General features: G+C 38.1%; 1 protein-coding gene and 1 non-coding gene across 7 annotated transcripts; both read left to right on the forward strand.

Moving 5' to 3' along the window:
- The first annotated feature begins 6,916 nt into the window (after positions 1-6,916).
- TRNAV-AAC (transfer RNA valine (anticodon AAC)) lies at positions 6,917-6,990 on the forward strand. Its single transcript has one exon. It is a non-coding gene; the product is annotated as a tRNA-Val (tRNA).
- A 593-nt stretch (positions 6,991-7,583) lies between these two features.
- Positions 7,584-15,903, forward strand: LOC142605453 (uncharacterized). Of its 6 annotated transcripts, none has more exons than XR_012839066.1 (12): positions 7,595-7,706; positions 7,800-7,945; positions 8,630-8,788; positions 9,277-9,360; positions 9,723-9,815; positions 10,224-10,319; positions 10,874-11,023; positions 11,113-11,256; positions 11,821-11,928; positions 12,992-13,043; positions 13,145-13,277; positions 15,683-15,903. XR_012839066.1 is itself a non-coding variant. In XM_075776876.1 (11 exons), exons 2-11 carry the CDS (start codon positions 7,847-7,849, stop codon positions 13,177-13,179), a joined length of 1,020 nt encoding a protein of 339 aa, XP_075632991.1. In that variant the 5' UTR covers positions 7,584-7,706; positions 7,805-7,846; the 3' UTR covers positions 13,180-13,487. The 6 variants fall into 6 exon arrangements, 4 of the variants coding, with proteins under 4 accessions (XP_075632991.1, XP_075633004.1, XP_075632990.1 ...); XR_012839067.1 differs by lacking the exon at positions 15,683-15,903 and adding an exon at positions 13,727-13,746; XM_075776876.1 differs by lacking the exon at positions 15,683-15,903 and having other exon boundaries at positions 7,584-7,706; positions 7,805-7,945; positions 13,145-13,487.
- Positions 15,904-16,186: the final 283 nt, after the last annotated feature.

Below are 16,186 nucleotides of genomic sequence, written 5' to 3' on the forward strand. Positions count from 1 at the left end.
TTGGCAGACTTCGTTGTTGAATTCACTACCGCAAAGGATTAGGGGCAGAAGAGACGCCCATATGGAGAGTTCATACAGATGGATCTTCCAATAAGCATGCTGGAGGTGTTGGAGTTGTACTTCACACCCCGGAAGGAGACAATATCGAATGCATGATCCGTCTAGACTTCGCTACTACTAACAACGAAGCAGTATATGAGGCCTTGGTAGCGGGATTGGACCTTGCGATAGCGGCAGGAGCTAAGAGTGCGGTCGTCTACTTTGATTCTCAAATCGTGGCCAGTCAGATTAATGGGAGCTATGATTGCAAGAATGAAAGGATGAAAAGGTATCTTGAGGAAGTGAAGGGTTGAACGAATAACCTCCAATTCAAGATGATTCAAATCCCAAGGGAGGAGAACCAAGAAGCCGACCGACTCGCAAAGACAGCTTCGGTCAAACCTATGATCATCCCTAAACAGGTATTGTCCTTCGTCCAACTCTCATCATTATTAAATGACATTAGCATGCAGGAGGTAAGCAATGAGCGTTGTTGGACGGCTCCAATAGTGGCATATCTCAAGGAAGGCAAGCTACCCGACAATAAAGAGAACGCAAGGAAGTTGAAGGTTAAAACTGCCCGGTTCGTTTTGATTAAAGACGTCTTATACAAAAGAGGATTCTCCCAACCATATCTAAGATGCCTCGGCCGCAAAGAAGCGGACTATATAATGAGAGAGATCCATGAAGGAGTTTGTGGAAACCATTCTGGATCAAGGTCTTTAGTGCACAAGCTACTCCGAATAGGATACTACTGGCCAACAATGCAGAAGGATGCCCACACGTATGTTAGAGCTTGTGACAAGTGTCAACGATTTGGTAATTTCATAAGGCAGCCAACGGAAGAACTTACCCCTATGACGGCCCTATAGCCGTTTGCACAATAGGGGGTTAGACATCATGAGTCCGTTCCCAACAACGGTGAGGCAACTAAAGTTCTTGGTGGTTGGTATTGACTACTTCACCAAATGGGTGGAAGTAGAGGCTCTGACCACTATCACGGAGAAGAACATCTGCAGTTTTGTATGGAGAAGTATTATTTGCAGGTATGGAATTTCGGGGGTGCTCGTTTCGGATAACGGGAAACAATTCGACAACGACGCATTCAGAGACTTTTGTTCCCAACTCGGGATCAAGAATCACTACTTATCACCCGCCCACCCGCAGGCCAACGGACAGGTTGAAGTCACGAACCGATCCTTGCTTAAAATTCTCAAGACCCGGCTCGAGGGGGCAAAGGGCATATGGCCGGACGAATTACCAAGTGTTTTATGGGCGTACAGGACAACGGCGAGAACACCGACAAGGGAAACACTGTTTCAATTGGCTTATGGTAGTGAGGCTCTCATACCGACAGAGGTTCGGTTAACAAGCTATCACGTGGAGAACTACGATAAGAGCAAGAATGACGAAGCTTTGCATTTACAGCTCGAATTTGTGGACGAAGTCAGGGCCGCAGCTGCACAGAGATTAGCGCGATACCCAGACCTGATGGCAAAGCATTACAACTCCAAGGTGAGGCACAGGGATTTCCAGGTGGGAGATCTAGTCCTAAGAAAAGTACTCAGCGCAACAAAGGATGTCTTCCAAGGAAAACTGGGTCCTAATTGGGAAGGACCATACAGGATCACCTCATGGAATAGGAAGGGAACGTACTACTTAGAGATACTAAATGGAAGAAAGCTGAGTCATCCATGGAACACGGAGCATCTAAAAAAATACTACCAGTAGACAATGGGCAAAAGACAACAGCAGCATTTACCTCCTCATTTCCAGTTTATTTAGTCATGATTTTTAATTCCTAAAGAGAAATTTTTTTTTTTTTTCTATGAACAATAGTCTACCAGTCCGTTATAATAAAAGGAGTTTTATTCAAAAACGCATGTGGACGGATCATCCAAAAAGGAAAATGTTGTCCACATTGTGGACGGATCATCCAAAAAGGATGAAAATGTGTCAAGTCTACATAGTGGACGGATCATTCAAAAATGATGAAAATATGTTGTCCACATAGTGGACGGATCATTCAAAATGATGAAAATATGTTAAGTCCACATAGTGGACAGATCATATAAAAAGGATGAAAATATGTTGTCCACATAGTGGACGGATAATCCAAAAAGGATAAAAATATGTTAAGTCCACATAGTGGACGGATAATCGTACGAAGATGAAAAATAGTTCACATAGTGGACGGATAATCCAAAAAGGATAAAAATATATTAAGTCCACATAGTGGACGGATCATCCTACAAGGATGAAAAATAGTCCACATAGTGGACGGATAATCCAATAAGAATAAAAATAGTCCATATAGTGGACGGATCATCCAAAAGGATAAAAATATAGTCCACACAGTGGACGGATCATCCTAAAAGGATGACAAATAGTCCTCATAGTGGATAGATAACCCAAGGCGGACAGAAATATACGAAGTCCACATAGTGGACGGATCCTTAAAAAGATAAAAATATACAAAGTCCAAAAAGTAAACAGATCATCGTCTTAAGGATAATGTATCTCAAATTGAGATATGGACGGACCTCACAGGTAAAAGATATCTTAATCACAATTGGACGGACCCCTGCGACATGATTAGATTATCTATTGTACGATCAACAAATTAAAAAATGCACGACGGATAAAAGCAAGCGAATAAGCTAGTTAAAATCTTACAAGAGGAAATATGTCCACAAACAAATTGCGACGGTTCAAAAAAACAAATTACAACGGTTAAAATTTTGTCCTTAACATTCAAAAAAAAGAAAAAAAGAAAAAGAAAAAGGGAAACTACTGCTGATGATCCTTGGGGGGAGTGCTTTCAAGTTTTTGGTTGTCGTCTGGTTGATCTTGAGCAAGAGTCTGGCCTTCGTCCACAAGAGGAACAGTGACGACAAACACATCTTCTATAGTCTCTGAATGGACGGATTGAGCTAGTGTCTACCCTTGGGCGTTTATGGAGACATGGGACACGTCCAGATCAGGATATGAGGCCTTGACCTGACGGAGGGCATCGTCAAATCTGTCAGCAAAGGAGCTCCCAAGCTCTGCTAAAAGAAGGTCGGAGTCACGATACTCCCAGATCGCCTCTTCTTTGGCATCACGAAGCTGAATCCTGGCGTCCTTCACCTCATTTTCTTTATCCTTCAGAATTTGTGTCAGCTGCTCTATCTGCCTCTCTAGCTCTCCTCTAACCTGCTCCGAACATGTGAGTTTTCTCTCCATATTGATCTTCCAGGCCTTTAGATCATGAAGCTCGTCCTCCATCATCTTATTCTTTTTCCTAAGACGGTCCAAAGTTGTCTCATGATTCAAACAACGACCCATCAACCCCTTCATCATCAACATGGCCTGAAAACAAAGTCAAAATAAATATGATATAAACGATGGATAAGGAAGGACGGTTTCAAGGTTGAGGACGGGTTTGAAATACCTGAACAATAGTAAAAAGGGCCGTCTCTCCCATCGCCTCTGTAGCGGGGTTGCCAAGGTCCTCATAATCATCAACGGTAAGGATAGACGAGAGTTTTTCTAAGGCATATTTAGAATCTTCTCGTAGGAGGACGGGTGGTTTCTCACCAGTAGGAGGTGGACCTTTCATCAAACCTTTACCCTTCCCATGCCCCATGGGAGTGACCGTTCTTTTGGTCTCAGCCTCCAGCGCTACGACGGGCTTAGGAGTAGTCTTCTGCTTCTTTTGTTAACGGTCCATCTTCTCCGGTTGCTTCCGTCTGGACGGAACGGATGGACCCGTCCCCTTTACTTGTTGACCGGCCTCTTGTTTCTTTTTTGCTGCTTGCTGCTTGATGAAGGCTCTTCTTTTGGCAATGTCCATTTCTACAAAGAAAAGACGGATGTGCAGTATTAGAAAAGAATGAGCAAAAGAAACCAAAAGCGTTTAATGACAGGCTTACATTTGCGAACTCTATTGTCATTAAGACGGGCGGTAGAAGTTGGTTCGGGGCCTTCACAATACTAGTGGAGTGTGTCGAGGGTAACTACTTGTGCCCATGTCCTCTTTTCGAGTTTCGTCTTATTAAAAATCCTCTCCAAGAAGCTCCACTGCTCCAAAGTAACTTGCAGACGCTCTCGAGCTGCAAAAGAAGACGTTTAGAATAACTTACAAAAAATAAAAGATTTGAACACACGGAAACTAAAAGCAATTGCATACCCGACGGAGGCATTCTGCCCCATGTTGTGTCGACGGGCATATATGTGTTATCCCCTGGACGACACATCCATTCGTCCCCTTCAATGAAAAAATACCTACTCTTCCAGTCATTATTGGAGTTGAGTGTATCATGGACGACCCTCAACAACGGACTCCTAGCTACAAAACTATACATACCCTTTGACTTTATGATCTCAGTGGGACGGTAACAGTGAAAAAATTCTTCCACCGTCAGCCTTCGTGCACCGTCTGACATGGCCCCGTACAAGACCTCCACGCCTATGAAAACCCTCTAGGTGTTTGGGGAGATCTGTGTGACGGATAAACTAAGATACTGAAGTAGTCGACGATGGAGAGAGCTTAGAGGAAATCTGAGCCCTGCCTTTAGCGCTTGCTCATAAATCCCAACACCGTCAACACCCCTATAGTAACATTTCTCGGATTTATGGGGGAGACGGAGACGGACGTTGTCAGGAATTTGGTACTTGGCCCTAATTGTTTTGAAATGAGTTTCTTTGACCGTGGACCTAAAATCATTGACCGTCCACAGGGGTAGCATGACGAACTCCCTATGGCCGTCAGGTCCAATTACAGATTGAACAGGGAGATTGACGCCGTCTAGGCCATCACTTGAAGCCTCCTCTGAGCTATTCGACTCCAAACCTTCATCATCTGAGGAAGGAGAAGTAGCGGACGGATTCCTTTCTTCACTTGAAGTGTCAGGGTCTCTTTGACCTGACGGGAATCCCTCATCATAGCCCACCCCGTCGCGAACAAATGATTGATTACTCGACGCATTAGACATTACCTACATATGACAGTAAAACCTAAAACACTGACGAATCTACAGAAAGTGCATGAAAAAAGAGAAAAAGTCCAGGGGAGTACATACCGAATCGAGATCAAGCAATATAAGATGACAGAGATATCAGCAGGACGGTGTAAGTGCGCAATGTAAACGACAATGGCGCTCCGATTGCAAAATTTCTATAAGAAGGTGAGAATGAAGAAAGAGAATGCAAGCTTTTATAGAGCGAAGGGCACAGAATACGAAGGGACACCTTTCTTAGGGTGAACAACTAATCAATGAAGGCCATGTGTCCCTAGTCATAAATAAGTCTAGCCCGTCAGTCTCAATAGGTAGCCATGAAAAAGGAAGACTGCCACTCCATGAGTCCGTCTAGTTCATAGCGACGGACTCAAGGAGTGAGGAGGCAACTAAAGATGATAAAGTATGAGACGGATCTCTCTTTGTAAAGTACGACGGAGTGGTGTTAACATGAGGAGGGTCGACGGGTCAATGCTACAAGAACACATAGTGGACGATTGTAACATTTGGTCTCCGTCGGTATTGATTAGGCTTCATGGATTCCTAATCGGAATCAACTTGCATCTCGCGATAAGTTTGATATGGCTTTGCTTGATCTCCACACAAGCGTGAATAAAGGGAGTTCTTGCGTTACACGTTTGACTATAATCAAAAGACTCCTATATGTAAAAGAACTCTATAAGGAATGCATAATCGAAAGAAGTGTTATCCTAAAAGGAAAGGGTTTCCTAGCCAAGGCATGGATGATAACCCTACACCAATATAAATACCCCAAACCCTCGTAAACCAAGGTACGCATAATTAACTCGACTCTGGCACTCTAGGGTTGTAAAGAAGACTCTAACTTGACCTTCGAAGGGTTTTTGGCCGGCACCACACCGGTACTCTCTGTTAGGTATTATCTTTTCTTTTTGTAAGTGTTGTCTCGGTTTGGGAGTGCTTGCAGCTTATTGGTGATTTTTTCGGTTTCATCATATACGTAGTCATCCAAATCCAATACATCAACATCAACACTATCACAATCCAAAGAAACATGAGAATGCTCGCGAGTGTAGTGAGTAGGTCACAGAACAAATCCATGTCCAATTAAGCAAGGGACAACTAATGGTAATGGATAACAGCCATAAGAGAAGCCACAGAGTCAATAGAGTAATTTTCATGTCATGCTAAAACTTTCCAACATAGGAGCATATAATACAACATGCTAACATTCTTCAATGATGTTGTCATTTACAGATTGCATTTTACCTTAATAAGATGGTAGCTCCCTGAAAATTTGTTACAAAAAGCTCTCCCCTTGTTGCATAGGAAATAAGTCTTCATTAATTAATTAACCATATAACATTGTTTCATGAATATTTAGGTCTGGAATACCCAGTGACAATTAGTTCAAAATATATTGTTTGCAATTTGAATCATTCAAAAATCATACCCTATGACCTTTTTTAAAAGAAAGAACAAGGAATGGAGGGATGAAGAGGGGATGGGACTTATTGGGAGGAGGGGGAGAGCAAATTTCATAAATAAACAAAGTATTTCTTAATCTTGAATCCATTAAAGTTTCAAATGATGAAAGATGAAAAGAGCAATGAGTATCCTTAGTCAAAATGCAATTTGACAAGCCTGGGAGCTCCTTAGGAACTCATTGCAAATACAAAGCCTTGCCTAATATAGGACTTTTTAAACTCCTCCCCAAAGAAAAATTGAAAAGTGGGGTGACAAAGATTCTATCAAATTGATCACATAATAATGAAATTAACAAATTGACCAGAGGATGGGTACGAGCTGCGGAAATATGTGGGTCTGATTCGTTGGAATTGCATGGGAATTGCATTGAGATGGGTTATATTAATTAGCCTTGCCCCAGCGACCAAAGAGGTGTCGTGGTGTAGTTGGTTATCACGTCAGTCTAACACACTGAAGGTCTCCGGTTCGAACCCGGGCGACGCCATTGTTTTTATTGCGTTATTTTTGGCTTCAAAATTGCGTTTAACCTTTTCTTCTCCTAATCTACTTTTGAGCTCAAAAAAAAAAAAAAAAAACAAAGAAAGTGGATTGGGCCTGAAACCAAGTTTTATGAGCTACTTCCTTTTTTTTTTTTTTGGTTTTAGAACTTTGATGTGGAATGGGTCACATTTATGAGCTAAGCATTATTTGTAATGTTAGCTCCCTACAAAACACAAAATTTTGGTACTTACAGTTACTGAATAAAGTCTATTGTAATATAATAATAGTTATAATGTTATTTACAGTTTTAAACAATTTATAAAAATTTATAAAACACAAGGGTAGATAATCTTCAAGTTTTGATTGAATTAAGTAATTTTCATTATTGAGTTAAGGGTAAGAATTAAATTAGTTTCAAGTTGAAAATAATATAAATCAAATTTAACTGCTATTAAAATATAAGGGTAAAATTAGTAAGAACCAAAATGATATTTTTAAATTAGAAAAGCACACGTCAAAACTTCACAATAATTTCTCGTGAAGGCCTGAGATTGAAGGTTTGGTCTCGATGGCCCATAAATCCTTTCCCGCCAAAGCCCACCAACCATTTTTCCCCAATGTTCTTTCTCGCTCTTCATCTCTCTCATTCTGCCACCTTTCAAAAAAGTAGTACTGTAACTGACTAGACATCTCTCTCTCTCTCTCTCTCTCTCTGCTAAGGTACGGAACCAATTTATTTCTAAAGTTCTTTGCTCTTTTGATTGAATTTTTTGGATGCTAATGATTTTTATCATACTGGTGCTTTACTCGCAGTGCAGTGCTGTGCTGGGTCACTAAGATTTTTGGGTATTGGGACATCAATGGCGGAAGAGAAAGACGCTTTCTATGTTGTACGGAAAGGGGATATCGTTGGCATTTACAACAGTTTGAGTGATTGCCAAGCTCAATCCGGGTCTTCTGTAATCTTTTTCAACCTAAAACTTAAAAGTTTCTGACTTTATCTTCGTTTGAAAGTTACATGTAAAACTTAATTCCTTTGTGCGTTTGTCTAATCATTTAGTCAAGTTTTTACATACCCAGTTGGATTTTCTCTTCTGGGTCATTTTTAGTTGGATAATTTTGTGTTTGTTTCTATGGATTCCCTAAAATTTATTAGGGAAGTGAAAAGGAATCGTTTTTTTGTTGTTGTTGTCTGCATTGTGTTTAAGACAGAGGCTTTCTTGCATGTTCTATTGGCAGTGTGTAACCTAGGTTTCTTGTCCAAAAGGGTTAAATTAAGGTGAATTTGGATGGTTTTAAAGTCCATCTGTTGCTCTTTATGCTTTCAAGTTCAAGCTTGCGTTTTTGTTAGAAAGTAATGCAATCTCTCTAAATTTCTGTCTTCAATAAAACTTAGTTGAACTCCTGGCTATGTTGTATTAGTATAAGATGGTTCTCACTTCTGAGCTTTGAGACTTTTGAATTGTACCCATAGTCTAAACTCTAAAGAATGATTTAAGTTCAGTCTGTTTTAAATATCATGGTTTTACCTAGTTTGTTGGTACCTAGTATGATCTTTCCTTCTTGTCACGGGCTAAATTATTAACGAATTCATTCATAAAAAAATTAAAACGGACAGAAATAAGGTTTCTTTTCCTTTATAGGTGTGGAATCCTTCCATAAGTGTGTACAAAGGATATTGCTTGTCTAAGGATGCTGAGGAGCACCTTGCCTCGCATGGGCTTAAGAATGCTACGTATTCTGTTGGCGCTGCTGATGTGACAGATGATCTGTTTGGCAAACTTGTTGCTTGCCCCTTTCAGGTTTGTTAACAAAGCACCCCACTTAGATATTTTTCTCCTCTCATTTATTTTCTACATGGACATCAAAGGGCTTAATATTGTTAAAGCACATCATTATTATGAAAGTTTTGAACTGTTCTTCCACATTTTGAGGTATAGTATCTCTGAACCATTTAGAAGCCTTATACTGTCTTTGGACTAAAAAAGAAGCTTGATTGCTGTTCCTTTGCTTTTCTTTTCAGTTCAGTTTTCACTGTTGATCATTTTATTGTTGTTCTTGGTGGACATAACACTGAACACCCCCCCCCCCCCAAAAAAAAAAGTCCCCTGTCGGGTGGAAAAAAGATGTTGGATCCATTGTGGTTTCTATATTTCATGTTATCAAGACTCTTTTGATAGCACCTTTCTTCTATGGTGTAGAACATATCAGTTAACAACATCATTTTGATACAATAAATTTTTACTTGAATTATTGACTGTATGATTGGGGATATCATTTTTTTTTTCAGCAACCAGCTTCTTCTGGAGTAAAAGCAGCTGACAAGGATTTTCCCACAAAGAGATTACAAGGAGCTCTTGATTCAGATAGTGTTGTAAGTTAAAATGCATAACATATGCTTCCTTAGAAATGTGTGTCTGAAGGCATAGTCTCCATAGAATGTTCAAATCCATTGAAGGATATAGATTTTGACAAAACATTGTGGCAGTTTCCAATGCAGACATTAATTTGAGAATCCAGTTCACAGTTTGTCAAAGACAAGTTTTGATGAGTTCATTAGAGACATTTTTTAAACTAAAAAAATTGAAGAGGCGGGGCAGGGGGCACAGGATTATAGAATACCCCAGAATGAATAGCATTTTTCCAAGCTGTTATTTGTGAACATCTTGAGAATAGAAAAGGTGGATTGATATTTTAGTGGTGAGTAATCATCTTTGTCTGGTTCTTGTACCACAGGATCTGTCTGGATCAACTTCATTTTCAACAAATCCTCAGAAGAAAATGTTCAAGTCAGACTATAGCATTCAAGCTCAAGCAATTTCTTTCGGTGTAAGCCACTGACCTGATATTTACCATTCATGTACTACCACCAGAACTAATACTATATGTATTTCTATACATGCATATATGATTATGTATACAATTTTAAAACTATTGATGTCCATGGATCTACTTGCATGCATATAATATGGTATTTTAATTTTGTATACATTGTGTTCCACTGATTACAAATATGTAATGTAACTATGGATGTAAAAGGTTTAGTTCTCTATATGTAATGGACAAGTTTTGATGAGTTCATTAGAGACATTTTTGAAACTAAAAAAAAAAAAAATGAAGAGGCGTGGGCGGGGGCGTTTTGAGGGGCTGTCATTTGTGAACATCTTGAGAATAGAAAAGGTGGATTGATATTGATGTAGTGGTGAGTAATCACTTTCTCTGGTTCTTGTACTGCAGGAGGTGTCTGGATCAACTTCATTTTCAACAAATCCTGAGAAGAAACAGTTCAAGTCAGACTATAGCAATCAAGCTCAAGCAATTTCTTCTTTTGGTGTAAGCGGCTGACCCTATATCTACCATTCATGTACTACCACCAGAACTAACACTATATGTATTTCTATACATGCATATATGATTCTGTATTTAATTTTAAAACTATTGATGTCCATGGATCTACTTGCATGCATATAATATGGTATTTTAATTTTGTATACATCTTGTTCCACTGGTTACAAATATGTAATGGAACTACGGATGTAAAAGGTTTAGTCCTCTATAACAGTGGAACTTGCCTGAATGCTTGGAAAGCCTTGAATTTGTCTAAGTCTGGTCTTTTGTGTTGGGGCTGTTTATATCTTAATCTGGATTCTTATTTTGGATATTCATTTATCTATGAATGTAACTCCCCAAATTTTAAACAGTGATGTGGCTGTATATTGGTTTTGTATATAATGTATATGCTTTATTGAAGAAATATGTTCTTGTATTTGCAAGTGAAAATCTCGAGTCTTGTTATATGCAAAATTTTTTGGCATCAACAAAGTATAACATAACCAAGCAATTGCAATGTCACTGGTCCAGCCTCTGGACCTTGCGTGTTAATAAAGGACCTGATCTTCGTGTTCTGCATAATGAAGTATATGAAAGTCGTCCAAGTTGCCCAGCCTTCCTGTATTCTTCTGTTTGATGGTGCTTCGAAAGGAAATCCTGGACAAGCTGGGGCAGGAGCTGTGCTGCGTGCTGAAGATGGAAGTATGGTATGCAGTTAACTGAAAAATATCCAGTGCTTTTAGGTTTCTGATCTGTATTTTTTAATGTAGCTCTTTCTAACTCTGAGCTTGGTTAGGTCTGCCGATTGCGTGAAGGGGTGGGCATTGCAACAAATAATGTTGCTGAATATCGAGCTGTACTTTTAGGTTTGAAACATGCTCTTAAGAAAGGGTATAAACACATTCGTGTCCAAGGAGACTCTAAACTTGTCTGTATGCAGGTTTGTTGTTCTATTCTGTAGCTTTGATTTTTTTATGATTTCTCTCTCTCCTTTTCTTTTTCATCTATGTATCTTAAATAAACACTTAGAAACTTTTTTTTGGGGGGGGGGGGGGGGGGGTTGGGGGTGGTGAAAATGAAAACAAGAAATCACTACACCCAAATTTACAACTTACAGGTGCCTCTAGACACCTTAACTGTACTATATAATTGATTTTTTTTTCTTTTTCCGTTTAAATTGTCCTCATAGGTCCATCTTTTTCAAATTGGGCTTGAACATATCTGCAGCCTGTATAAATATATGTTCAATTCCCTTATGATGCAATTAATATGGTGTTGATGGTATAATAAAGATAAGGAAGAGACGTGTATTGATCATAGTATTGGATGCTACCTTGATATCAAGGTTATTGTCATTCCCTTATTTTGTTCTTCTGGCATGTTACATATTTTACTTTGTTGCTTTACCTTTCACCAAGTGGCTTTCATTACCTTTTGAGTTTATGCCCCTTTGGATATATGGTTTGTTTAATATTCATTCTTATGAGGCTTCTTAATGATACAGATTCAGGGTCTTTGGAAAACCAAAAATCAGAATATGGCTGACTTGTGTAAAGAGGCGAAGGAGCTCAAGGATAAATTTGTGTCATTCCAAATCAACCATGTCCTTAGGGTACATGCAAATGATTACTTGTTTCTTCTGCACTATCTATATGATATTATTTTAATTTCTTTTGCTCTTTACTTTAACTCATGCATCCTGCAGAATTAGACCTCTTGCCTACCACTCCTTTAAGGGGTTGGAAGTGCGATTTAAGCTTGAGAACATGGGCATTTGTAAAACATTATGCAGATTTTTTTAATTTTATATTGATTCTTGACAAACCCCTTGTTCCTTATGGATTGTTTAATCCATGGCTGTAATCTATAAGTTAGGGTTCATTTTTAGTTTTCCTGTCAATTATACAATAAGTGGTGTAGCTGTCTACTATTGAATCTTGACAACACCAAAATGCTGTTAGAACTGATAAAGCAGCCACGTGAGAAAGTTGTATTCTTCTAGAATTGAAAAAGTGTTGCATTCATCTTGTCCATATTTAATGAAATCATAAGTAATAAAAATTGAAAGCCATCACGCCCTCATTAGTTGAAAGAGAGTTGTTAAAGAACCAGCATTTGCTCTATCTTATAAAGAGTTCTTGGCTTCGTTCCTGCTGATTTCCAATCCTGTTATTTCTCCACTCTATTTATCTTACTCAGGACGAGAAATCATCACTCTATCTGGCATGCTACCCTTATGCTATGTGGCCTCTGATTATAGTGCTTTCCAGAGCTTGTTATCAATAAAGTGAATGTAATGTATCACTCCATATCTTGTCACAACATTGATCATGCATACCAAACTTTGAGATAAAACATACTATAATGCTTTATTTTCATGACTTTTGCCACCTGCATTATGTGTTTGTTCAGTACCTGAGGACATATCAGACACTAGTTGGTGGGCCATTAGTTCGTTGTTATTCCTGATACTGGATGTATCCTATGTAACGAGAGGTGGCAATCTATATTCATGCTAGTATTAACCTTCTTTATAGAATGTGATTGATGGATATGCTAGTATTTAGATAGTAGTGCTATGCTTATTATTTTTCTACTTTTTTTGTAAACATTATTCTTGTTTTCTGCCACACGTTCTCTGAATGCAAAATAATACATTTTTTATCATTTTCAAGGAATTTAACTCTGAAGCTGATGCTCAAGCAAACCAAGCTGTAAATCTCCAGGGTGAGTGCATTTTGAGCTCCGTTCATTTTCTATTGTTTACTATTTTGCTTTTTTTCATATCTTTGTTTCGGCAGAAGTTAGTGAATCTTTTGCTTATGCAGCTGGGCAGGTTGAAGAGGATTGTAGGAAGATGTAGTAAGAAGCTACATCTGTTTTTTGATTGGCAGAAATGCTGTTGCCTGACTTTTTTGGACTTGTTATCCTTCAGGCCAGAATCTGTGATACCTTCTGCAGGTGAAGTAAATTTAAGTATGCTTAGTTTACTAGGATCTGCTAGATAGATTGGGGCAGATTGTCTTTTGATGATTAATGGGATACTGTTTAATATGTATTATATTCAAGCTTTTGCTTCAGCTGTTGTTCTCTAGTCCGTGAAGATTAGAGATGTTTTAGTGTTGATTGGCAATTTAGAAATCTGTGAATACACAGAATACTTGCGTGATATTTATCTCTTCCCCCCAACACCCCCCCCCCCCCCCCCCCCGCCAAAACCACCACACACCCCTGCTTCCCTTAAAGGTGTTGAATTGTCCATCACAACATTAAGGTTTTGATACAACAGACCATAACTCAAGTGACCTGATCAGCATATTTAGACCATAGATTTTTAGATATTAAAAGTAGGTGGTAGCTATAGTGAGAACCTGAATAGGGAAGTGTTAACTCAAATGTTCATTTTGCAGTGTGTTGTTTGCATCTTTGGAAGTTCCTAAAAGAATGGAAAGTTAAAATAAAGAGGGAATGGAAAATGAATTCGTAGAATTCTTAAATTCTGCCCTTTGTTGTTTGGAATTTGTAATAAAAGGAAAGCAATTAGTGTATCTTCTTAAGAGCATAATTATAAAGAAAATTATGAAATTATTACTTTTTTAATAGTGTGTTTGTTCTGCTATGAGAACAGAGAGGCAAAGTTCTTTCATATAATAAAAAACTGAGGTATTGAGTCTAGTTTGTTGAATTCTCTCATGTATTTGGTATCAAATGATTCCACGTTAGTGATATTAAAATCCAATAAACAAGAGAAATGTAGACAAAAAATAACTTACCCACTAACAAATGAAAAATATGTGTTAGTAGGTAGTTATTTTTACACGTTTCTAGTTTATCGGATTTTGATATGGATAACATGGCATTATTTGATACTTTCCAATCCCTAGCCATTCCTTTTTCTCGGTTCCCTCCATCCAAAAAAAGGCTATACGGATGATGAATTATTCAAGATATAAATGATGAGCTGAAATTTGAATTACTTATTTATCAATGAATAATTAAAGATTTTATGAAGGATTTGGCTTATAGACTCTAAAAAGTTATATAATTTTGTTAAATAATGTTTTATGATCTCTTTAATTTTTGGGTTGTTATTTTGACCATAAGCAATCGGGATCTCTTTAAAAAAATCTTGATTCTAAATTCTTCCCTCAACTATTGCACTATCAAAAAGGATTGGAGTCTTTTGACTAAATATTGCAAAAAAGTGAGTTTATTTGTGATATGGAAACTGTTGGAAGTTATTTGGAGAAATGAGGAAAGAGGCAAATTTTTGCAATACTGTTGCCAAAATTCTAACAAAAAAGATGAGAGAGGAGAGAGAAATAATGTGATGGTTAGAGTGGGAAAAAGTTTGAATTTCGATGATATGGTTACTGAAATTCCTGCTGCCTAGAAGAAGTGCTCGAAAGGGAAAAAATCAATTGTGGCAATATGTCGAAATTTTAGGAGAGTGAGGAGAGAGAAAAAAGGAATTGTGGAACCTAAATTGCCAAAAATGGGAGGAAAAAAAAAATATTGCGGCAACCAAGTTGCCGGAAAATGAGAGGAAAAAAAAAAATTGTGGTAATGAAGTTGTCGAAATAGGGGAGGATTTAATAGGAATTTTAGCAACCAAATTTCCAAAAATAGGAGAAAAAAAAAATGTCAACCAAGTTGCCGAAATTGTAAGGGAAGAGAGAAATTTAATTGTGGCACTGAAAATTGGTGGGGTCAATCAACTCTTCTTGATTCTTATTCTCCAAAGGACATAGAATATATTTTTTATTCATTCCTAATAAAACTTAACCTACTGATATCACTTATAGAATCTATGTCATGTATGGATTCTTTTTTTATCTTTTTTATTTTTCCTTGTTATAAAAGGTAGCATGCAATATCACTTTTTGCATTGCATCTCCTCAAAGAAAGTTACATTTTTCATATTGTTTCACTTACTTCCGATTGTTCATTGCTTTATTACTTTTCTATTTTGCTCCAGTGTGCACAACTAAGGATTGTAAGTTTCGGGTTAATGTGAGTTTTTTGCTTTGCTTTGCTTTATTGACTTAAAAACCTAGAAATTAATAGATTTATTGTTATTGTATAAATATATGCTTTGTAAATATTAGAAGCTAATACATTGTAAAATATTATGTATTGTTGTAGTTAATATTGTCCGTTATGGTTAATTTAATTATTTTATGTTGCTCTTCATTTTGCTTTTTCTAAAACAAGACAGATTATATAATGTTCTTATGCATTCATACGATAATAGATAAATATTTTTAACATCGTACAATTTTCGTTATTATTATTATACTTAAAACTTAGATTTTTGATTTATGAGCATATATTAACTTTTTTTTTTTTTTGTTGGTTTTCTTTAGGGGTGTCTAGACCAGTGACCTGCCCAACCCGTTCGACCTGCCGCCATCCGACTCGGCGACTCCGGTGGTCAGACGCGGTTTCTAACTTTGCTAACCCGATACCCAGCGGGTCAGTTATCAGTTTTTCAATTCAAAACCCCTGAAACCCGACCCGAACCGAAGTCCATTCAATATCTGGCCATTTTTCCTAGATTCTGGCCATTTTTCCAGATTCCAGTAATTTTTTCCAGAATTCAGCCACATTTTTCCAGATTTCGACTTTTTTTTTTTTTCTAGATTATGGCTCCCTTTTTCACTTAAATCTATTGATTTCTGGCACAATAAACACCGAATCTGGCCGAACTAGTGATTTCTCATCACGATTTGGCAGAAATCTTGCCGGATCCGACAAGATCTCACCGGATCTTGGATGGATCTAGCAAGATCCCGCCGGATCTGGCTCGCCGCATTTTGAAGGATTCCGGTGAGATCGGTTTCACCCGAAATCGACCACCACCCGCCAGC

The sequence above is a fragment of the Castanea sativa genome, chromosome 1, assembly GCF_040712315.1.
Source record: "Castanea sativa cultivar Marrone di Chiusa Pesio chromosome 1, ASM4071231v1".
In the NCBI taxonomy this organism is placed as follows: Eukaryota; Viridiplantae; Streptophyta; class Magnoliopsida; order Fagales; family Fagaceae; genus Castanea; species Castanea sativa.

Coding starts and splice junctions, on each gene's coding strand:
- LOC142605453 (XM_075776876.1), top strand. CDS start 7,847: ATGGCGGAAGAGAAAGACGCTTTCTATGTTGTACGGAAAGGGGATATC. Junction 10,320..10,873: donor AAGCAATTTCTTCTTTTGGT/GTAAGCGGCTGA, acceptor GTGTTAATAAAG/GACCTGATCTTCGTGTTCTG. Junction 13,044..13,144: donor CCAAGCTGTAAATCTCCAGG/GTGAGTGCATTT, acceptor TTGCTTATGCAG/CTGGGCAGGTTGAAGAGGAT.